The sequence below is a fragment of the Panthera uncia genome (assembly GCF_023721935.1).
Source record: "Panthera uncia isolate 11264 chromosome A3 unlocalized genomic scaffold, Puncia_PCG_1.0 HiC_scaffold_12, whole genome shotgun sequence".
Classification (NCBI taxonomy): Eukaryota; Metazoa; Chordata; class Mammalia; order Carnivora; family Felidae; genus Panthera; species Panthera uncia.
In genome coordinates this window covers 9,291,218-9,308,933 of record NW_026057579.1, presented here as the reverse complement: position 1 = coordinate 9,308,933, position 17,716 = coordinate 9,291,218, and the positions used below count along the sequence as shown (strand labels likewise).

Here is a 17,716-nt window from a genome sequence, read left to right as displayed (position 1 = left end):
GTTCGCGCTTATATATGCGGCGGCTGGGTCTCTCTGCGCATGCGTCAGTTCGACGTTCTGCGCGGCACAAAGGAGCAGGGCGGAAACAGTAGAGAAGCCGCGCGGAGGGAACTGATGAAGCTAAGAAGCTGGGTCGGGCGGAGGGATACGTTTCCATGGGAACGCCAGTCTAGCCAGTAAACCCTCGGACTTCCCCGCGGTGTCCCGCCCCCTCCTCTCCCCCTTTTCCTGTACCGTCCTCATTTTCCTTCCCTTCTCCCTCCCTTCTTTCCCCATACTAGGGACCCCCAACTCTAGCAATCTTACTATAGGTACCTCTAAGACCGGCGTTATGAAAGGCTGTAAAATTTAACCGCTGATGTTGCAGCTGTCGCCGCCTTTCTGCTGGGGGACCTGGCCTAAACTGCTGCTCAGTCATCTTTGAGGCTCATCAGAGGTAATCGGGAGTTTGGCCAGGGTGAGAACTCCAATGAACCCCGCCATTCTGTGTAGTGGTCTCTGCACCATGGGCCTCAAAAAGGAGTGGCGCCCCCAGGGACTGCACCGACCCTCCAGCCCCTTCAGAACCAATTTTCATCAACACGGTCCGAGTTCTTGGAGTCTGGGGGACAAAGGAATGGAGTACTCTGTTTTATTTTCCGGTGATACTGAAATTGTGCAAAAGCCCTAAATCCTTAAAGCATTCTAGCTAGTGGCAGTTATGAAATTATTTGCATTTGAAGCACACAGAGTTATTTGTGCTTCCTTTCTAGTGCTTTCTGCTTTGTATTATAGTATCACATCTCATCCACTAATACTCATATCCTGAGCACTGAGACATTGTTAAATTGTCTTTGACTAATAAGCCTTGCTGCTCAGCCACTCTCTTCATAAAATAAATGTAAACCTTTTCTTTAGATAGAATCACTGAAAAGTCAAATTTGACTTGATTTTTTATTTTTATTAAGTAATATACAATGTTACATTAGTTTCACGTGTACAACATAGTGTTTGAACAATTCGTTATAGTAAGTACTCCGTGTTCACCATTAGTGACCATCTGTCACACAACTTTATTGCAATATTACTATACTTCCTATGCTGTATTTTTCAGTTTTGATTTTATACAATGTATCTGCCAAACAGATTCAACTTCTTTTTCACCAGCCACACAAACACACACACAAAAGACATTACATCATGAATATTTGGAATATATGAGTTGGATTGGTTCACATGAAAGATGAAATCCTTAGGTATTTGTAGTTTTATGTTTCTCATTTGTAACTTAATGTGATGTATATAGGTATGTGGTACAGAGTACAGGAGAAAGGAGATTTAGTTGGTGAATAAAGTATGGATCCTCTTCTGATAATGCTACAAATTCATATATTTTTTTCAGACTTCTCAAATTATGGAAAGTGTATACATTGCAAGAAAATTCTAGCAAGAAAATAGAAGTTCTATAAAATATGTTATAGTTGTTCTCTCTTAGTCTCCTTGATCTTTGTTATCTACTTAATGGGCAGGGTTCTTCTCAAAGGATTAAATGATAAAGATCTTTTTATATATCCCTGAAAGACATTATCAATCCTGTCAAGCCTCACTAATTTGACTTTCTTTTATTAAGAATTTATGAAAATTGTTGTGGGGCAAACTGTAGGTAACTTATTGAAAGATAGTACTTATTATACTATTAGGCCTCAGTAAATAGTTTTTGTTCTGAATACAAAGTCTGCTATACTAAAGAGAATTTTTAAAGTAATGGTATAAAAATAAGAAAAGAAACAATTTTCCAACTTAAACTGCTTTCAAGCACATTAAAGGAAAAGGGGTAAACCCAGACTGGCTTGCCTGCCTCTCTAGGTGCTTTGATAAGCTAATTGCATGTTATTTATCTCTATTAAAGGAGGGCCAGTTCTAGGCTTGGTTTGCTATCCTAGGCACCATGAAAAAACAATAGTCCCTCATAGAATTTCCACACACTATTATGCTGAACACTCACTCTGACACATAACCAGTTCTTTTCACTAAACATCAATCCAAATCAGGGAGATATTATTGTATGGAGTACTTCTATTCCTACTGATTTCTTTTGAAATCAGTTTCAGCCATATGAATTTTGCCTATAGGATTGTGTGTTCAATTAGGATGACGTTCCCAGATTTAACTGGAATATGAAAGCTACTTAATTCAATGAATATTCTAAGATTTCCTAATATGCAATTTTGAGTAATGCTTAACATGTTACTGTTGTTAAAAACTGATTATGTTATTAGTTTAGGAAAGGGTGAGTTCATTCTTAATCCTTTTACAGCAGCTTTCAAAATTTATCTGCTTTGTCTAGATTCAGTTTTTCCAGAAAAGCATTAAAGAAAAAGTTAACTCTATCATATTTTCTTCTCCATTTTAGTTTCACTTTTAAATCATTGCCACTATTTTAGCTTGCATGTGGAAACCTTAAAACAAAAACAAGTTTAGACCTTTTGTACATGTACTATTTTTAATATAAAGAAATAGTCTGTACTTACAAACACTAGTCTTTTAATATGTATTCATGGATGTACTGTAAATTTATGTACTGTGGGTCAGTCCAAAGATCTGTATTCAAGTACAACTTTCTTTTCTTTTTTCAACATTTCATAATCTTCAGTTCTGTCTAGGATGCTCTTACGAAATTCTAGGAAGGAAAAATCCTCAGAGGCATGTTTATAATTCTTTCATATTGTATAAAGAAATTAACTTTTCATTAGCTAAGTACTGAACTACAGTCAGTACTGAAATATGGAGATGGGGTAGGGAGAGCAACAGTTAAAGAACGCTAGTGCCTTGATCAACTTCAAGGAGTGAAGAGCAAAAATGTGATGCAGGAGTGCTCCCCTGATACAAATAATACCTAAATGCGTAGTTTAGGAGTATAAAACAATCTAGGAAAAATGAGGCTTTCTGAGGAATGCCTGATTGTATTAAAAAGTGTGAAACTGTAAAACCATCCAACCCTAACCAGTTGTGTCAATTAAGTTGCTCCTTCTCTAAAGAAGGATTAATGAAACTAATTAATGGTCAGCTTGTTGTCTTAACTAGGAAGAGCTAGACCAGTGTGGACAGTCGAGCAATTCATTCAGCACAGATAGGAGAGAACCTATGTTATCAGCCAGCTCCCAGTTGTATTTAAAGATGCGCAAGACCATTGACTTCCCTTATTTAATATTTGGATACTGGGGCGCCTGGGTGGCGCAGTCGGTTAAGCGTCCGACTTCAGCCAGGTCACGATCTCGCGGTCCGCGAGTTCGAGCCCCGCGTTGGGCTCTGGGCTGATGGCCCAGAGCCTGGAGCCTGCTTCCGATTCTGTGTCTCCCTCTCTCTCTGCCCCTCCCCCGTTCATGCTCTGTCTCTCTCTGTCCCAAAAATAAATAAAAAACGTTGAAAAAAAAAAAATTTGGATACTGACCTTCTAGTCCCTGGAAATGAATATTCTCTACTGTAAAACAATAAAAATGATTTTTGTTCACGAATCTTTTCCTTAAGACAGGCGGTGGGTGTAGTGATGAAGAGGAGGAGCTCGTGGAGTGTGCCAGAGTTGGGTTTGAAGCGGGGCTCCACTATTGGATAGCTGCCTAGCCTTGAGTAAGTAGCTAATCTCCGCCCACTTCAGCCTCCTCATCTGCAAAATAGGCTTTGATAGTAGTGGCCCATCTCAGAGAGTTGTTAGACCTGGACAAGGTAAATCAGGCAAATAACATTGCCCACTGTCTAGCACATATTGAGTGCTCAAGAAATGTTAGGAGGAGAAGGGGGAGGAGGAGAGAGAGGAGCAGTGGTTTGATTAACCTTTGTCAGTTGCTCAAAGTTTGATATGACTTGGGTGCATTGACAAAACTGAAGTTTTGTTTGGGCAAAGCTGGGGAGAAGACCCTGAAATATGGTGACCAGCCTTACGTAGCCACTCCGAAGACATCTTTGTCTCTTCACTTACCGACCTCTAAGTGGAATTGTCACTTTTCTCCTTTGACCCTGTCCACAGAGACAAAAACAATCTGACGCATATAAGAAGCAACAACTCAGAAGAAGAAATTTTCTTCGTGAAAAGTATATCTACAGGAATCCGCAAATCAAATGCTGAAACCTTCTTAAAGGTTCTATGCAAGAGCATTTGTCTGTGGAATGGGGAGATAACGTATTCATGAGCAATGGGGAGATTGTTGCTTTTTATTACAAAGTTTAGTCTTTGCAGCTAATTTCTATAAGATTACATCTTTTTTTAAAAAGGCAAGTAGAAAACCTATTCTCAAGCCAGTGACAAATGGACATACACTGCAACTCAAATAGACGAGTTTAAACTGCATATGAAAGAAATGGTTTAGAACACAGAGAAACAGGAGGAATTGTATTAAATCATTAGTCTAACCACTTCGTTTTTCAAATGAGACTAAGACCAAGAATTGTAGCATGGCGAATGCAGTGGTTCCCAAATCTTCCCACAAGGACTGTCAGAACTTTGATAAAAATATCTCCCAATTCCAGAAAAATTGGAAATATTGCCAACCACTCTTTCCTGAAAAAGCCATCTTTAATTCTGTGACTATGTCTTTCTTACTCTTTTAAATGTTCCTCTTCACATTTTTTTTAAATTTTTCTAACGTTTATTTATTTATTTATTTATTTATTTATTTTTTAACGTTTTTATTTATTTTTGAGACAGAGAGAGACAGAGCGTGAACAGGGGAGGGGCAGAGAGAGAGGGAGACACAGAATCCGAAACAGGCTCTAGGCTCTGAGCAGTCAGCACAGACCCCGACGCGGGGCTCGAACTCACAGACCGTGAGATCATGACCTGAGCCGAAGTCGGACGCTTAACCAACCAAGCCACCCAGGCGCCCCAACGTTTATTTATTTTTGAGACAGAGAGAGACAGAGCATGAACAGGGGAGGGTCAGAGAGAGGGAGACACAGAATCTGAAACAGGCTTCAGGCTCTGAGCTGTCAGCACAGAGTCCGACGCAGGTCTCGAACCCACGGACCGCGAGATCATGACCTGAGCCGAAGTCGGCCGCTTAACCGACTGAGCCACCCAGGCGCCCCCACATTTTTTTTTTAATGAAAGGATGCTAAGTAATTTTTTTAAATCTCATGTCTTCTTTTTTTATTTTATTTGTTTGTTTATGTGTTTATTGTAATCTCTATGCCCAACGTGGAGCTTGAACTCAAGCCCCAAAATCAAGAGTCACATGCTTCTCTGACTGAACCAGCCGGGCCCCCCTCTCATGTTTTCTCTCTTTCTTTTTCTTTAAGTTTATTTATTTATTTTGAGAGAGAGTATATGTGAGCAGGGGAGGGGCAGAGAGAGAAGGAGAGAGAGAGAGAGAGAGAGAGAGAGAGAGAGAGAGAGAATGGATCCCAAGCAGGCTCTGCGCTGTCAGCATAGAGCCCAGCACAGGGCTTGAACTCACAAACCATGAGATCATGACCTGAGTTGAAACCAAGAGTAAGATGCTTAACCCAGTGAGTCACCCAGATGCCTCTCATGTTTTCTTGATAGAAAAATGTTTGTGCCCTCCATCCCCCAGTATTTCTCAGATCTACCTAGTTCTCAAAGTCCAAGAGTCTGGAATTGCTAGTTAAGAACAAAGAATGACAGGGCACTTGGCTGGCTCAGTAAGTAGAGCATGTGACTCTTGATCTCAGGGTCTTGAGTTCAAGCCTCATGTTGGGCATAGAGCTTACTTTAAAAAAAAATGACTTCACTCAATAAAAAATAAATTAAAAGAAAAAAAAACAAGAAAAAAACCACAAAGAAGAAGAAAAACGTCTATCCTAAATGCAAATTAAAACAACATGCTATTTTTGTCAGGAGTGCAGTGAAATTGGCAGTTATACACATCAGAATGTGAAGTAATACAACATATCTGAGGGTCAGTTTGGCAATACGTTGTGTCCTTTCTTTAATAAAGCACATTTATAGTCTACACACACACACACACACACACACACACACAAACTTTAGAATATATAGAATTTCATTCTTTCAAAATATCCTTTAACTTTTCACTAATTCAGATATAACACTTATAATTAGTATATAAGTTTTATTTATTTATTTATTTTTAATTTTAACTAGACTTCACGCCCAATGTGGGGCTTAAACTCAGGGACCCTGAGATCAAGAGTTGCGTGCTCTACCAACTGAGCCAACTGGACACCCCAATTAGTGTATAATTTTGATATAGTACTGAATATGTTAGCCTGCGTGTTCTTCCTTTGGAAAAACAGACTCCAGCAATTTGCAAATCATTGGTGTAGAGTATAATTCCCCACAGTCCGTGATCACTTCTCAGCCTGTGTTTACAGCCATATTCCAGCATTAATATGGTGAAGTGGCAAAAGCATTGAATTGGGAAGTCCGACAACATACGTTCTCATCTTCATTATTAACTAATCATGTTATCCTAGATCTGTCACAAACTTTCTGGGCATCATTTTTCTCTCATATCAGAAGAGAGCTCTAGCCCCCAAATATCTTACTAAACGTTAGTATTCATTAAGCATTTACTATGTGCCAGACACTATACTAAGTATTCATATTTATTAACTCTTTTTTTTTCACTTTACCAATAAAACACAAACTGCTCATTTTGGGACAAACCTCTGCCGCTTTCCTGATGCTATTCTTATCCTTTAATATTAATATTCCTTGAGGGGCGCCTCAAGGGTGGCTCAGTCCATTAAGCGTCCGACTTGGGCTCAGGTCATGATCTCACGGTTCATGGTTTGAGCCCCACATTGGGCTCTGTGCTGACAGCTCAGAGCCTGGAGCCTGCTTCGGATTCTGTCTCTGTCTCTGCCCCTCCCCTGCTCATGCTCTGTCTCTCAAGAATGAATAAACTTAAAAATATATATATATATTAATATTCCTTGATTGTTCCTACAAACAATCCTACCTATGAAAGTCCTACTCATAGTTTATTTATTTATTAAAAAAAATTTTTTTTTAACATTTATTTATTATTGAAAGACAGACACAGAGCGTGAGCAGGGTAGGGGTAGAGAGAGGGGGAGACATAGAATCCGAAGTAGGCTCCAGGCTCCGAGCTATCAGCACAGAGTGCAATGCGGGGCTCGAACTCATAAACTGCAAGATCATGACCTGAGCGGAAGTCATTGGCCCAACCAACTGAGCCACCCAGGGGCCCCACCTACTCATACTTTAAAAACTTAACTTAAATGTATCACTTCCTAGAATCAGGAAAATTAAGTGATTTGCCCAAGGTCGTCCAGCTACCTCTTTCATGAATACAGCCTGAGTTAATGAAAAGAGCAATGACCTGGGATTCAAAAGACTTGACATTGAATCCTGTCTCTGCAATTTACTACTTGGTTCCAGAAAAATCACATAAATGCTTTATACATTCATTGTCTCATTTGTATTCATTTATAATATACGTTCAAGGATACTTTGAAAAAATGATTCGAAGCTAATAATCATAATACAATTCAAATTTTTTAATTATTTTGGACAGCAGGTTGTATATTCTGTATTTAGTTCAATTATTCCATTGGATCACATGGATAAGATTATTATCCATGTAAGGGTACCTGGCTGGCTCAGTCAGTAGAACATGTGATTCAGTCTTGGAGTCATGAGTTCAAGGCCCACATTGGGCATGGAGCCTACTTAAAAACAAAAAACAAACCCCACAAACCACAAAAATATTATCCATATGATATTAAATTGAAAATGTAAAAACTTTCTTAAATTATAAAAATAATTTACTTATGTTGTAGAAAATGGAAAATACAGAAAAGCAGAATGAAAAAAGATCCAATCTTTTGAAAAACAGAAGTTAGCTCATGCTGTACTGTTAACAATGACTGTGAGGTCTGCAGTCCCACTACCTAGGTTTGAATCCTGTTCCTACACATACCAACTATGATTTGGGGCAGGCCACTTAACTTCACTTGGACTCAGTTTCCCCATGCATGAAAGAAATGACAGTAATACCCACCTCATACCGTTGTGAGAATTACATGAGATAAAGCATGCAAAACTATTACAAGCTTTTTTCCCCCTGATTATAAGTAATATGTTGATTATAGAAATTATATAAAATAGGAAAAAGCACAAATACCAGGCTATGAATTTTGTGAGGGCAGGGCCCAAATCTACCTCATTAACCAATGTATGCTAGTTCCTAGCATAGTCTTTATCATATAGTAGGTACTCAATATTTATTGAATGTTGATAAGTTGATAATTATTGTTGATAATTATTGAATGTTGATAAGTTGATAATTATTGAATGTTGATAAATGTTATCCATAATGCCACCACTCTGATATCACCATTATTAATAATCTGGAATTTATAGTTTCAATTTTTACCTATGCATATATCACTTCTTTGAAAAAAAATTATATAGCTTTGCAAATAGTACATGTTATGGTTAACTTTATGTGTCAACATGACTGGTCCACACAGATGCCCAGAATTTGGTCAGACACTATTCTGGGCGTGTCTGTGAGGGTGTTTGGATGAGATTAACATTTGAATCAGTAGACTGAGTAAAGGAGATTGCCTCCCCTAATGTGGGTGGGTCTCATCCAATCAATTGAAGGCCTGAATAAAACAAAAGGCTGAGCAAGAAGGAATTTCTCCTATGTGACTGCCTGAGCCAGGACATCAGTCTTTTCCTGTCTTATGACTCTAACTGAAAAATTAGCTCTCCTTGGATTTTGAGCCTGCCAGCTTTCAGATTAGGATTTATACCATTGGCTCCTGGGCTTCAGTTTGCCTTTTACAAATCTTGGGACTTCTCAGCCTCCAGAATTGTATGAGCCAATTCCTTCTTTTATATATAATTTTATATATATCTGGTATTGGTAATGTTTCTCCGGAGAACCCCAACCAATATAGTGCATTACACCATAAACAACTTGCCAAGTCATTAAATACTCCACAACATTATAGTATTGGCACGGTATTCCATTTCATCAATATCCTCTCTTGTAAGAAATTTAGATTATTTTCACTTTTTGTATTATAAATAATGTTGAAGTGTATATAACTTTTATAGATATTTATGTACATCCCTGATAGTTTCTTTAGAATAATTCCATAAGTGAAATTGTTGGGTCAAAGAGTATAAAAAGGGGGGCCTGGGTAGCTCAGTCGATTAAGCATCTGACTCGATTTTGGCACAGGTTACGATCTCACAGTTCATGGGTTTGAGTCCCATGTTGGGCTCTGCACTGACAGCACTGACCTGCTTGGGATTCTCTCTCCCTCTCTCTGCTCCTCTTCCCCTCAAAATAAATAAATAAACATTTAAAAAAGGAGTATAAAAAAATATTAAAGCTTTTAAAACATGTTGCCAAATAGCTCTCCAAAATGGTTGTAGCATTTATATACCCACCAAGAAGTCCACAAAAGTACTTGGTTCTCTGCACCTTCATTAACACTGGATGAATTTTTTTAATCTGCCAAATTTCATTTTTAAGATGGGTATATAATTTTTTAATTTGTATTTTATTATTTACAATGAGATTCAACATTATGCTAATTGGCAATTCATTTATACCCTTTGCTGATTTTTCTGTTGGGGTGTTTTTTCTTAGTTGAGTTTTAGGAACTCTTACTATGTTAAGGATATCAATTCTTTTTCTTTTTTTTAATTTTTTTTTTAACGTTTATTTATTTTTGAGACAGAGAGAGACAGAGCATGAACGGGGGAGGGGCAGAGACAGAGGGAGACACAGAATCGGAAGCAGGCTCCAGGCTCCGAGCCATCAGCCCAGAGCCCGAGGCGGGGCTCGAACTCACAGACCGCGAGATCATGACCCAAGCCGAAGTCGGAAGCTTAACCGACTGAGCCACCCAGGCGCCCCTCTTTTTTTTTTTTTTTTAATGTTTATTTATTTTTGAGAGAGCACAAGTGAGGGAGGGCCAGAGAGAGAGACACACACACAATCTGAAGCAGGTTCCAGGCTCTGAGCTGTCAGCACAGAGCCCAACGCAGGGCTTGAACCCATGGACCACAAGGTCATGACCTGAACTGAAGTCACTCAACCCACTGAGCCACCCAGGCACCCCAGGACAGCAATTCTTTGTAGTATTCACTGTTACATGTTTCTGAGTCTCATAGTTTTAACAGTTACATGGTTACTTCGTTTTAGATTTGTCTTAGTGTATATAAATTGAAAACTGTCCTAGCCATTCAACAAATGCTAATTTTGGGGCACCTGGGTGGCTCAGTCGGTTAAGTGTCTGACTTTGGCCCAAGTCGTGATCTCACAGTTTGTGAGTTCGAGCCCCACATCAGGCTCTGTGCTGACAGCTCAGAGCCTGGAGCCTGCTTCAGATTCTGTGACTCCCTCACTCTCTGTCCCTCCCCCATTTGCACTCTGTGTCTCAAAAATAAATAAACATTAAAAAAAATTTTTTAATGCTAATTTAGTTTAATGATTGAGTGCCAATCATTGTACTTGGTGATGAAGATAGATATACATGATGCAAAAAGAAGACATATTTAAAAAAAAAAAAAAAATATATATATATATATATAGCAAGTGCTAGGATAAAGGTAAGCACAAGACATCATGGGAACACATAGAATGTTCACTTATCTTAGACTGAAAGAAGAGATCAAGAGACTTTCACATCATCTACATCTCTGCTCAAATGTGACGTTATTGGGGAGGCCTTCCCTGACTGCCCTACATAAAATACCAAGTACCTCACACCCCATCACTCTCTAAATTCCTCATTCTGTCTTAATCTGGTTTGCTCTTCTTTATAGCAAAAATCAACTGCTGACATGTTATTTATTCCTTTGTTTATTGTTTTCCATGGGAGCCAGGTCTTTGTTTTGTTCACTGCTGTATCCCCAGCACTAAGAACAGTGCTTGGTATTATAGAAGGAGCTCAATTCAGTCTGTATTGAATGAATGACAGAAAGGAAGTCTCTTGTATTTAGTGCAAGAGGTTATTCTCATCTTATCCAAGGCTACTCGTTCCTGCACTTGTGCTCTGTGCATCCCCCTCTGCTTTCTTTTCATTGAATTGTTCCTCTCTGTACCTTCAGCCTCTCCACCCAAGCCCCCTACTTGACTGATCTTCCTGGCTTAGTATTACTGTTCCCTAATCCATTCTCACTAGATTGATCCATTTTTTATTATTTTTTAAGATTTTATTTTTTTTTTAATTTTTTTAACTTTTTTTTATTTATTTTTGAGATAGGGAGAGACAGAGCATGAACAGGGGAGGGTCAGAGAGAGGGAGACACAGAATCCGAAACAGGCTCCAGGCTCTGAGCTGTCAGCACAGAGCCCGACGCGGGGCTCGAACCCACGGACCGCGAGATCATGACCTGAGCCGAAGTCGGCCGCTTAGCCGACTGAGCCACCCAGGCGCCCCAAGATTTTATTTTTAAGTTATCTCTACACCCAATGTAGGGCTCAAGTTTACAACCCTGAGATCAAGAGTTGCATGATCTACCAACTGAGCCAGCCAGGCACCCCACTAGATTGATCCTTTTAAAAGTAGACAAGCAGGGGCACCTGGGTGCCTGGGTGGCTCAGTCGGTTAAACGGCCGACTTTGGCTCAGGTCGTGATCTTACGGTCCGTGAGTTCGAGCCCCGCGTTGGGCTCTGTGCTGATAGCTCAGAGCCTGGAGCCTGTTTCGGATTCTGTGTCTCCCTCTCTCTGACCCTCCCCCGTTCATGCTCTGTCTCTCTCTGTCTCAAAAATAAATAAATGTTAAAAAAAATTTTTTTTAATAAAATAAAAAAAATAAAAGTAGACAAGCAGATGGGGTGCCTGGGGGACTTAGTTGGCTAAGCATCCAACTTTGGCTCAAGTCATGATCTCACAGTTTGTGAGTTCGAGCCCTGCATTGGGCTCTGTGATGACAGCTTGGAGCCTGGAGCCTGCTTCATATTGTGTCCCTCTCTCTCTGCCCTTCCCCCACTCATGCTCTGTCTCTCTCAAAAATAAGTAAACATTAAAAAAAAAATTTTTTTTAAGTAGACAAGCAGAGGTGCCACTGGCTCAGTCTTAATTCTGGCTCAGGTCATGATCTCACACTTGGTGAGATTAGAGCCCCATGTGGGGCCCACCATTGAGCCCCACATCGGGCTTTGCACTGAAGGTGCAGGGATTCTCTCCCTACTTCTCTGTCTCTCCCCTGCATGCATGTGTGTGCTCTGGGGTTTGCTCTCTCTCTCTCCCTCTCTCTCTCTCTCTCGCTCTCTCAAAATAAACTTAAAAAAATAAAGCATACATTTTTAAAAAAATAGACAAGCAGACAGGTAAAGACATTTCAGGTAGAACATTTTAGGCACAAGAGTGATAGGAGGATGACTCCACCTCTATCACCAAAAGCTGTGGGACTCCCACACACAGCAGTCTACATCCCACACCTCATTTAAAACAATTTGAAAAACAAAATAAAATAAAAAATAATTTGGCAAGCACCTGCTATGTGCCAGACTATGGGGTTGGGGGGAAGTGTATAGAATAATATTGAGTATTGAGTATTTCCTATGTATGCCAGGTACTGTCCTGACCGCTTTACATATATTAATTTACCTAATCCTGCCAACCACTCTTTGGTAGAAGTACTATTATTCCCTATTTGCACGTGAGGAAACAGAGGCACAGTGAGGCCAAGCAAATGGCAGAATCAGGATTCAAACCTAAGCAGTCTAACTTCACAGTCTGTGCATTTGACCATGCTAGTAACAAGCCTTGTTAAAGAATGTCCAGGGTCATTTGGAAGACGAGAGGTACTGCATTCAGCAAGTAGATCTGACAGGGTTTTGGAGGGGGAAAAAGAGAGAGAGAGAGAGAGAGATCTAATGTGGATGATAGTATCAACCATCTAGAGAGGGAATACAAGAGTTGGAGGAGGAAGAGATGGCCTGTTAGGGATCAATAAATAACATCCCTTTTCCTGCCTGAGTTCAGAACCAATGGGATCCAGATGCAGGAGTCAGGCAGAAGGACACCAAAACATGACCTTTTTGATTAAGTTGATCGTTACTGTGATTTCAGACGTGATGGGCTGCCAAGTGGGCTCGCTGATGCTTTACCCCCTAATTAAACAGATTTGCCCACCTGGTCCCAGGCGCAGCTGGAGAGCAGAAAAGACAGGCTTCCTGGTTTTTGGTTTCAGACTTTGAACAGGCCAATTCCAGAAGGAGGAATTCAGAAGGCATAGAGCAACACTGGTCCAGGTTCTTTTATCTGTTCCCAGTCAGAAGTCAGCCCAGAATATTCCTCTAGCAGAAAAGTCCCCTTATGAGAACATCAAGAACAAGGAGTTTGGGGGGGGGGGTAGGTGAAATAGGGAGAGGTTAGTGAAAAACAATACAAAATTTCAGTTATAAGATGAATAAGGTCTGAGGATCTAATATATAACATGGTGACTAAGTTGATAACACTGTTTTGTGTAAGTGAAATTCGCTGAGAGTAGAAAAATGTTCTCATTTCCCCCAAACCATCATGTTACATACTTTAATTATCTTCCAGTTTTGTCAGTTTTACCTCAATAAAACCGAGGGGGAAAAAATAGGGAGTGTGTCAACTATAGTCAAACATGTTTCTTTTAAAGGGAAGGAGCCTTCCTCCATTAACATTTCTGAAAATGTGTATTATCGACAAAAGAACTCTTTTTGTTTACAAATGATTTGCTTCACATGTTTTCTATATATTACAAATGATTTGAACTTTTCAGAAGTACTTCTTCTAGGTAAATAAATTATCTTCACACCCCCCCCCCTTTGTCTGGCATAGATGAGAATATCCTAATGCTACACCCACACTATTAGTTTGTCTGCCTCGGTTGTAGCAGTGACACTTCAGGCCGTGGAAGAAGTGAGCCCAGTCGGGAGAGCAGGAGCTACCCTCACTGCAGCCACATCGCTCCCCTTCAAATATTTCCCGTCTCAAAGTAGGGAAGCAAAGATGTCCGTTACTGTAAGTAAAAGAGAAAATGATAAAGGGAATGACTTGACATCACGTGTCCTGAGTAAGACAGAAGGTGACGAGGAAAAGTTTGAAGATGCCTATGAAATGATCCCTGTGGCCACAACCATGAACCTAAAATCTTCCCTGGAAGAGTGCACAACTGGATTGTATTTATTTCTAAATAACAGATTCTCAGATGCCATAAATCTCATTCATCCATGGTCGAAAACCAGCATATACCATGCTCTAATCTATAATATCCTTATGGTTGTCAAGGCCGTTTTGACTTTTGATCCACAGGATATACAGACTGGAATGGCTACTGCAAAGGAAGCTTTGAAAACCTGTAACAATTTCCGAAGAAAGTCTAGGATGATGAATTTTTCTCATCTCGTGAGTAAACAGGGAATAAAGACTGTCAAAGAGGAGGAACTGCATGCTGAAGTCTGCTACGCGGAGTGTTTGATTCTGAAATCCACTGTCACATTTATACAGGATGACAGTATGCTTGGTTTCCTTAAATGTGCAATCAACATCGGGTTAAGTTACCAAATATACAAAGACTGCCAACAGGTACTGACACAGATGCCTAACAACCACAGCAAAACCTACAGACACCTGGTTGAAGGAGTGAAATTTGGACTTGGAGCATTCAATCTGCTATTATCACTTGTGCCACCAAAGACACTTAAACTACTCAATATTGTTGGATATTCTGGTGATAGAGAGGTAGGCTTGACTCTGCTTCACGAGAGTGCATCCAAATCCCATATAAATAATATCTTAAGTGTTTTGACTCTAGTCTTTTATTACACGTACATCTGTGTAGCTATTGGTGCTGAAAAGGGTCACAGTTCTGCTGTAGAGGATCTCTTCCTAATCTACCTCCAGAAATTTCCAAACTGTGTCATACTTAAATTTTTTCAGGCACGTTTTAGTATGCTGAAAGGAAATTTTGAAAATGCCCGGTTAATATTAGAGGAGTGCATTTTTGTTCAAAATGAATGGAAGCAGGTTCATCACCTCTGTTACTGGGAACTCATGTGGTGCCACATCTTTCTGCGGAATTGGAAGCAGGCTCACCACTACGCTGATCTACTGTCTCGTAACAGCAGGTGGTCTAAGGCAATATACATGTACAGTAAAGCTATGCTACTCTCCTTGCTCCCTTCAGATTCTGTGAAATCAGTGAGTGAGGATGTAAGCTCTCTCTTCTTGAAAGTGGATAGCCTGAGAATCAAAATTTGGGGAACTTCTGTGCCAATAGAAAAGTTCATCGCCGAGAAGGGGCAGCGCTACGGCACCACCACAGGCTGGTTTACAGCACAGCCCATTCTGGAGTTCATTTACGCCTGGAGTGGTTTCCGAGTCATGAGCAAAAAACTTGACCTTATTTCAAGCTGGCTGTCGATAATTGATAAAGGAGAAGACCTCTTACGAAAAAATCCAAATACCGAGTATGGCACAGATGACATAAGTCTGTTAAATTTGCTGAAAGGTCTGTGCCTGAAACATTTGGGCAGATATTCAATGGCTGAGCGTTACTTTAATCGTGTCCTTCAGAAGGAGAAATTGTTAAAATATGACCACTATTTGGTGCCATATACTTACTACGAACTAGGAATTCTCTACTATCTAAAAGGAGATTATGACAGTGCAACAAAAAACCTAGACAACATAAAAAACTACAAAGACTATTCCATGGAAGCTCGATTACAGTTTAGGGCTCACATAGCCCTTGAACAAATAGCTAAAGAAAAGTGATGGTTTTGACACAAAGCATGGTTTTGTTTATGATGCGTGAAGTAGCTGCAACCAGCAAGAAAACAGGTAGAAAAATCATTTCTTTGTGGAAGAAATCCAAGGAGAGACAGCTGCTAAGAATCTGATCAGTAACAAGTAAGAAAGGGATTGGCCATTACTTTTCCCTCTTTCCTTCTCCATACCTATAAAATGCAATGTCTTAGACTGGCAAATGGAGTGATGCCCATTCTTGAAAAAGAAAAGGCAAAGGATGTATAGTTGACCGTTGAACAACATGGGGGTTATGGGCGCTGACCCCACGCAGTCAAAAATCTACGTATAACTTTTGACATCCCCACAATTTAACCGCTAATAGCCTACTGTTGACCAGAAGCCCTGCCAATAACATAAACATATACTTTACAGGGCTGTACCATATCAAACAAAAAATCCAGATGTAAGTGAACCTGCACAGTTCAAACCTGTGTTGTCCAAGGGTCAGCTGTACATTATAAAGTAAACCCTCCCTTGGAGCGCATGGGTGGCTCAGTTGGTTAAGCGTCCGACTTCAGCTCAGGTCATGATCTCATGGTTTGTGAGTTTGAGCCCCACGTCAGGCTCTGTGCTGACAGCTCAGAGCCTGGAGCCCGCTTTGGATTCTGTGTCTCCCCCTCTCTCTGCCCCTACCCTGCTCATGCTCTGTCTCTCAATAATAAAAGTTAAAAATTAAAAAAAAAAAGTAAACCCCCTCTCTTATATGTTATGAATTTCTCAATTACATTAGATAACATTTTCAAAAACTCAAAAAGCATTTTTTAACCTCTCACAAGATAATGTATACAACTTGCAAATAAAACATGAAAAGTAGCTACACTGGGAATCCCAGTGCCTTATACATGTTTTTACACTCAAAAGAAAGAAAAAAACATTTAAGGTCTTTACTGACATTTCAAAACAATGATGCACTGAACAGCACAGACTCTGACTGGTTTTCCCTCTTACACAGTAATTTTTTTTAATGTGTATTTATTTTGAGAGAGTGCAGGCATGAGCAAGGAGGGGGCAGAGAGAGAGAGTGAGAATCCCAAACAGACTCTGTGCTGTCAACGCGGAGCCTGAGTGGGGGCTCAATGCCGTGAACCGGGAGATCACGACCTGAGCTGAAATCAAGAGTCAGATGCTTAACTGACCGAGCTTACACCGTAATTTTTAGTGGCTTTTTATAGCAGAGAAGATATTTTCCTCTGTGTGATCAGTAATCTGTTTTACCTTTTTCCCTAGGAAGCTCAAAAATGGGTCTATAATTTGCCATAGAGTAGAGAAGAAAAAGCCTCCCCCTTCGCCCCCCCCCCACCCCCCGCCAACTCTTTGAAGATACCTGGAGGAGGAGGGGAGAGAAGATAGATAACACTGGGTAGGAAAAAAGAAAAGGCTAGTCCTATGGAGGGAGATTTGAGTTACTGCCCTGCCCTCCCTCAGTTACCCTCCCTAAGATATAAGGAGCTACAGCTTAATTAAACGTGTGTGTCTATCCTGTTGCTGTTGCCAGTGGGCTAATCTGAGAGTATATAGCAGCTGTAGGCATGGGGCTCAGTATTGCTTTACCTGCCTTGGGGATAGACCATTCAATTTCCAGACCATTAAATCTGACAGTGTGTGTCCTCCCTTGGAAAATCACCCTTGGAAACAGACCTTGCTGGGAAAGTCTGGTTTGCTAAAACACATGAGTGAAACACATTATTTTAATGCTTTGGGTGTCCCAAGCAATCAACTGGAACACAATGAGGAGCTAGTACTTAGATTTAAAAAGCTGACTTTGAAAAGCACATTCCTCATTAACTAAAAATAGACTTTTACACATACAACTGTGCTGGGGTGCCTGGGTGGCTCAGTCGGTTAAGCATTCGACTTTAGCTCAGGTCATGATCTCACGGTTCGTGGGTTCGAGCCCCACGTCGGGCTCTGTGCTGACAGCTCAGAGCCTGGAGCCTGCTTCGGATTCTGTGTCTCCCTCTCTCTCTGCCCCTCCCC

General features: G+C 40.4%; 1 protein-coding gene across 8 annotated transcripts; it reads left to right on the top strand.

Annotated features, from left to right (window-relative positions):
* The first annotated feature begins 33 nt into the window (after positions 1–33).
* On the top strand, positions 34–15,918 carry LOC125937514 (tetratricopeptide repeat protein 39B-like). 8 transcript variants are annotated; one of them, XR_007462411.1, is made up of 3 exons: positions 34–436; positions 3,508–3,606; positions 4,004–4,217. XR_007462411.1 is itself a non-coding variant. In XM_049652262.1 (3 exons), exon 3 carries the CDS (start codon positions 13,940–13,942, stop codon positions 15,704–15,706), a length of 1,767 nt encoding a protein of 588 aa, XP_049508219.1. In that variant the 5' UTR covers positions 34–436; positions 3,512–3,606; positions 13,824–13,939; the 3' UTR covers positions 15,707–15,918. The 8 variants fall into 8 exon arrangements, 7 of the variants coding, with proteins under 7 accessions (XP_049508219.1, XP_049508215.1, XP_049508218.1 ...); XM_049652262.1 differs by lacking the exon at positions 4,004–4,217 and adding an exon at positions 13,824–15,918 and having other exon boundaries at positions 3,512–3,606; XM_049652258.1 differs by lacking the exon at positions 4,004–4,217 and adding an exon at positions 13,824–15,918.
* The last annotated feature ends 1,798 nt before the right edge of the window (positions 15,919–17,716 follow it).

Excerpts from the sequence above, each read along its gene's own strand:
- LOC125937514 (XM_049652264.1), top strand. The coding sequence starts at position 13,940 with ATGTCCGTTACTGTAAGTAAAAGAGAAAATGATAAAGGGAATGACTTG.